The sequence below is a fragment of the Lolium rigidum genome, chromosome 3 (assembly GCF_022539505.1).
Source record: "Lolium rigidum isolate FL_2022 chromosome 3, APGP_CSIRO_Lrig_0.1, whole genome shotgun sequence".
Lineage (NCBI taxonomy): Eukaryota > Viridiplantae > Streptophyta > Magnoliopsida > Poales > Poaceae > Lolium > Lolium rigidum.
In genome coordinates, this window is record NC_061510.1 from 356597938 (window position 1) to 356604533 (window position 6596).

Sequence of the window (6596 nt, forward strand, 5' to 3'; positions counted from 1 at the left end):
ATCGCCATCTTGTTGGGAGTCTTGTTTATCTTGCTATCACTCATCCTGATATCTCTTATCCTGTTCATATTCTGAGTCAGTTTGTTTCAGCTCCTACCACCGTTCACTACAGTCATCTCCTCCGTGTTCTTCGTTATCTTCGTGGCACGATCACTCGTCGCCTTTTCTTTCCTAGTTCCAGCTCTCTCCAGCTCCAGTGCTACTCGGATGCCACGTGGGCAAGTGATCCTACGGATCGTCGTTCAATTTCTGCTTACTGTGTGTTTCTTGGTGGTTCGCTTGTTGCTTGGAAGACGAAGAAACAGGTAACGGTTTCCGTTCGAGTGTTGAGGCTGAGATTTTGTCTATGGCTTTGTTGATTGCTGAGATGACCTGGTTACGGTGGTTGCTTGCAGATTTTGGGGTCTCTGTTACGACGTCCACTTCACTTTTGTCTGACAGGTGCTATCAGTATTGCACATGATCCGGTCAAGCATGAGCTTACCAAGCATATTGGTGTTGATGCTTTTTATACACGTGCTCAGGTGCAGGCTCAGGTTGTTGCGCTTCATTATGTGCCTTCAGATTTGCAGTTGGCGGATTTCTTTACAAAGGCACAAACCCGAGCGCAGCATGATTTCTTACTCTCCAAACTCAGTGTTGTGGATCCACCATGAGTTTGAGGAGGGGTGTTAGATGTATATATTGTATATTGTAGTTTCCCAATATGTTAAGGGGTTTCCTGCATATTTGCATCTGTACCTGTACTATATATTGTGGCCTTTGGCCCCCTCGTAATACAACAAGTCTATTACCCTAATAACCAGAAATACAGCCGGTCGCCAAAATGCAAAAGCAAACAAATATGTATGTTTCCAGACAAATTGATTGCAAATAAACATAAGGTTTCTCTATGACATTCGTGTGTGGTGTAATTTTGGTAAACGATCGAAAGAGATTAAATTAATACAGTATTTCTGAAACAACATTACAATTAGCAATTGTACCTTATAAAGTTGAGATGGAAGACATCAAACAAATTCCAGGTAATACTATTACGTTTGTGGAATTCTCCCACACGAGATTGTTACAAAATCACTTATTTTAGGGAGAGCCGTCATAGTGCAGGGTGATGCTCCTCAACTAGATTTAGCAACAGCTGGTGTGCGGTGGCATGGCTGACCGGTGCTCCTCAACTTGCTTTAGCAGCAACTAGTGACGATTCAGGAGCAGAGTGCCCGTTCATGACCTGGTTACCATCTTCTGCCCAGAAGCTTGCTGTGTTAATGTCATCTTTCATCATCAACCTAGAGTAATCCTCATGGTTGTACTCCACATCGTTCTTCCCTCCAAAATCTACCGGAAGGACTTCTGGATCAATGTGCTTGTACAATGTCTTCATGCTTTCCTCATTATCCTTGTACACAAAATTTATTTTCTGGATTGATTTCGGGTCAAGGAATACTTTGATAACCTGAAACCATTTGACACATTTCAGCTAGAAAGTAAGTAATATAAAAAACAAACTGTACTGACACTATAGCTCTTTTCCAATATCTTTATGGATAGAACCAGAGTTATGAAGGGATGGTGTTCAGAGCCAGCACCTTAAAAAAGGCCTCAAATACTTTGGGGGGATTGAACAAGAATGCAACTGAAAGCCTCTCCGGGTAATGATTTTGAAGGACATTCGCACTGTCTCTGGCAGTCTTTATGGGGGTGGCATTGGCCAGTGTCCATCCTGTGAAATCTATCAACCACACCATTTTCTCTAAACCTTCAGGCAGGCTGAAGACTGCATTCTCCAAGGTATATATTAGGTACCGCAACTGCCCATCATGAGATGATGTATTCTGAAATTGATTTGCAAAATTATACATGTGAACTCAAGGCTATGGAAGCTAAAGACTGACAGTTTCTGAAAACGTTGAATTCATACCTGTTTTGCAGGCCTCATAACGACGACATTTCTCCCCTCTCTGTCGGTGAAACTTGCCCTGTACATTTTACCTGTTTCTGCTTCAACAGAAACCTCAGGCTGAAATAAAGAGAAAACAAATTAATAGTACGCTTAGTTACTTCACATAAATTTTAAAATCATTTGAACGATGCAGGCAAGGAAAGAGCTTATATACCCAGCGAATATCTTCAGGCCTGCTAGCAGCCCTCCACTTGAGACTTTCTTCCACCATTTTTCTAGATTTGCCAACATTCCAGTTACGGGCTTCTAGATATCTTATCAAGCATGCTTCAGTGCAGTACTTCTCCCCACGGGCAGACATAGGCCCAAGTGCATCTCTCAGTTCACTGATCTGCTCACAGGAGATCGCTACATGAGAAAGTAGCAGGCATGCTTAAATAAAGAAACTAGAAAAAATATCTGTTAACCTTGTATACTTTACATATATAGGACCAAGGTATTTTTTCTTCGATAAGAACTACTCCCTCTGTTCACTATTATAAGATGTTTAGTTTTTTTATTTCAAAAATGCATGTAACTAAACACGTTTCACTATGTAGGTTCAGTCATTTGGTTCGTATCTAGTCCACACTGAAATATCTAGAACAACTTATAATAGTGAACGGATGGAGTAGTATATATTGATATGGATTTCCTGTCAACTGAAAACATCAAAATGATTCATAAGAGAGGTCCTCCAGGCTCAAGTGGACTATGGTGTTTCAGATACACCATACAAGTGTATCAGGGGAAAGGTAGAAGTGTGTGTTCAGAAATTCAGACTTCTAAAATTCTACATTATGAGATTTTGTGCAAAGCAAAATTTCAGTTAGTACATTATGTAAAATCTGAACTGTTGCCAAAACATTATGCAAACTAAGATACGTATTGTCACAGGATCATTCTGATCAGAACGAAAGATGTGACCTTGTGACCTTGCGAGGCAGTATGTAAAATTTTGGTCAAACAATATCGTGTTGTTCTTCAGTTACATATTAAGCCGCAATATTTTGGGCTACTAATTTCTATATTCAAGTCCGAAGTTGCAACTGTTTAGAAATGGATATAAGGTGGAAGCCTGAGAAAAATATAAGCTGTTTCGCTGAAACTTTTATAATTTCTCTTCTTTTTTGGGGTAGCAATATTGCAGTAACCACTACTTTGCATGCTAATAGTTCCACAAATTATTCTAAGGATGAAAAAAATCTCAAAAATACCTTTGCTTGTCTCTGGTCAGCGTCATCTGAATTGAAATGAGAGGTTTGCTTTCTGCGAAACATGATTTCTCCAACTCACTGAGGCTCGCCCCTTCAATAAATTAAAGATGTGGATCAAATTTAGGTAAACATGTGTAACATTTGTACGATAGATGATTCAGATGTCCACATACAGAGATTTTAAATAGTACATGCATGTATATACTGAAGCACAACAAAATGTTAAATCTGCTAAATTAGCTTGCATGTTATATTAGTCATGCAGAGCTCATGTTATTTCTGTTTTTTTCGTATTACAACGGTTAGAAGAAAAGTAAACATAATATAATAGGAGCAACATTTGCTAAATGATATCAATTAAATGGTGTATAAATTCAATAAATTGGATATAGCAATAAATAAATCAGCAAAAATTCTTCTTTTAATCCAGTTAGTAGGAGGGACCTTGATCCTCTATTCAGCACACAAAAAAGCAAAAAAAAAAAGCAATTTTCTTGTGCCGATTTTTCTTGTTTCAAAATAAATTGGATTGTTAATAAGTCTGAAAGAATTATGGACCACGAGTACATAAATAAGAGGATCAAATTTTCAAGCATTTTCAATTGTTTCTGTCGGCGAAAACGACAGGGTTTTATCTCTTCCCCCTGTTTGCTAGGGTCAGTGTATCAGTTCAGTATGCCAAACCCTATGACTGTAACGGCCCAGTTAATCACCAACTTCTCCAGCAGACCAGAAAACGCAGGCACACGTGATTCATTACAGGAACAAGCACAGCACCTTCATAGATCTGCGATCTTCTCTAGCTACAAACGATCGCAATGTTCTGTTTCACATGCTGCCACCATAGGTGGATCGCAGCATGATTTGTTGTACGTTTTGTATTGGTAGCTGACTAGAGAACAGAGAGTGGGACGGTTTTGATATACTAATTAATTATTGGAGCGGCCATTAACATCAGCCCATACTGTTCAACTTGTACTTGGTAACTGTTACTCCAGCTTTTACTTTAGAGGGGCAAGGTTGTGGAAGATGAAGGCTTCAACACATTAACAATTTTACCATCTTCTAGATGGCTCATGTTGGCAGAAATCGTGTGGAGGCATGATTTCGGAATCTCTGAAAGTCTACGGTTCACTTGTTTAACAAGAAGTTCGACTGCTGAATATCGCTAACAGAAACAGGGAAAGTAAACAGGATGTAATATATTTTCTACTACTACTACTACAACAGCACTTGACCAGGGCATGCAAAAGATTATCACCGCCACACAGGCGAATCTCTATTGTTCATACTTTATAGTTGCAGAGTAACAGTAAAGAGAAAAGCAAGATTTCGACATGAACAGAACATGATTTTTAGGTGGATGGTTTCGCAGACACAAGAACTCCAAGATTTGGCAATCACGAGAGGAATATAACATCATCAGAGCAAGGATCCCCGAGGCCGATACCAATCCAGCCAGATATTACAAGAACAAGAAAGGAAAAAAAAAAAAAAGGAAATCATGCATACCAGGCAGCGGCTGCAGGCAAGAACTGGACGGCGCCGGTGTTAGGATGAGAGGAGAAATGTCGAGGAGAGTTGGACTGGACTGTTCTGTTCTCCTACAGCTCCAGCCCTCTAGGAGACGCAACAATAAACACCAGACAGAGGGAAGGCAACGACGACGTGTGATGGAATCACGCGCTTGCGATGAGGAGGGGTTTCGCGGAGCACGCCATCGCCATTGGAGAGGTCGATTTCTCGTGGGCTTCCTAATTTATGTAGAGATGGGCGACGGAGGAGGCTGCTTCGTAGACTCGCCGGGCTGATGCCGGCATCTCTGACCTGTCCGTCGCGCTACCGGCAGCGGTGACATCTCGACGTCTGCGATTTCAAATCACGGTTTCTGCTCTGAACTGACGGGTAGGATTCGGTCAGGGATGGGGACGCGCGGCGGTAAACAATGGTGGACTGGCGCAACGAGAACGTCAGGTAACGAGATCTGAAAGCTGTCTAGAGAAAAAATCAACCACCATTCGGAACTTGTGATCGCCATCTTCACCTAACTACATGCAAGATCTCTCAAAAAAAAAATACTATGCAAGAGGCACTATGTGTTCACCACTTACTAGAAAGTAGACAGACAAGGGCTGTGGTTGGCCGCCTCTGCTCACCCGTTCTACGTGGTACGATCGATCCTCTCCTCCTTTGATTACCTCTTCGTACTACTTCCCCCGTTCATAATTACCTAGCGTTTTAGGTTTGTCAAAGTCAAACTTTGTGAAGTTTGATCGAATATTTAGAAAAAATATCAAGATCTACAATATAAAATCTATTGTATTAGAATCATCATAAAGTATAGTTTCAAATTATATGTATTTGATATTATGAATGTTAATATCTTTTGTTCTATTCTTAACCAAATCTTACAAATGTTGACTTTGACTAAACCTAGAACGCGAGATAATTGTGAATGGATGGAGTATTATGGTTCAAGAACAATATTCCGGTGTTGTGTAAGGATGGCAATTTTACTCAACTCATACCCTAGCAATTTATTCTAATATTGGGACATATGCAGTTAAATAGGCCACTTATTGGCTTTGTGAAGGGAAATGCACTTTAACACATAGGTGTAGATACATCCATTATTCAGAAAACATATTTCAAAATGCTCGAAAAATCTGAAAAAAAAATCTGGTATGTACACCAGCACACAAATTTCGCGAAAGAATGATATTTTTTGACTTGTGTGAAAAAAAACTATTTTCGATGCTCCAAAATGGCATCTCACAAGATATTTATTTGTCATTTTTATACAACCCAGAAAAAATATATTTTTCCTGCAATTTTTTTTGTATGAATATAGTATGTCCGAATGTATATCTAGGATTTCTTTTTAGAATTTTTAAACATATTGAAATATATTTAAAATGCATTTTCATAATACGTGCATTTGGGTCTATGAGCTAAAATGTCATGTACGTTTGTGAACCTATGTTAAGTTGATATCAATTGTCAGTCTGGAATGGCTCGAATACTCTTGTTGACTTATGAGTTATAAGTATGTGATTGTGATTTCTAAATTTTGATAATTTTCATACACTCAACTACCAGTTATTGAGTTAAGATAATTGGTCTTTTTTATCAAATATTCAATCAAAGAATTTAAATTTTAAATAACTTGTTTACGATTTAATCTACCTGTTGGGTACCAAATGGGTACGGGTATCCATCGGGTATGTGTGTAGTAAAGTTTCATACCCGAGGATGAAAGGATACGGTTGTCGCCTAAAGAGAGGGGGTTGAATAGGCGATTTAAGACTCTACGCGATGGGATTAACAATTGCGTAATAAAATTAGCATTTAATTTGTCAAGCATAGGACCTATATCAACTAGGGTTCACCTATGTGCATCAACAACTTATACTAAGCAAGACAAGCAACTACGTGATAGC

General features: G+C 39.2%; 1 protein-coding gene across 1 annotated transcript; it reads right to left on the reverse strand.

Moving 5' to 3' along the window:
• Positions 1–893: 893 nt before the first annotated feature.
• On the reverse strand, positions 894–4869 carry LOC124700361 (phosphatidylinositol transfer protein 3-like). The gene is made up of 6 exons (XM_047232504.1): positions 4669–4869; positions 3157–3247; positions 2115–2291; positions 1919–2017; positions 1587–1832; positions 894–1453 (listed from the first exon to the last, which is right to left on the reverse strand). Exons 2-6 carry the CDS (start codon positions 3217–3219, stop codon positions 1172–1174), a joined length of 867 nt encoding a protein of 288 aa, XP_047088460.1. The 5' UTR covers positions 3220–3247; positions 4669–4869; the 3' UTR covers positions 894–1171.
• Positions 4870–6596: the final 1727 nt, after the last annotated feature.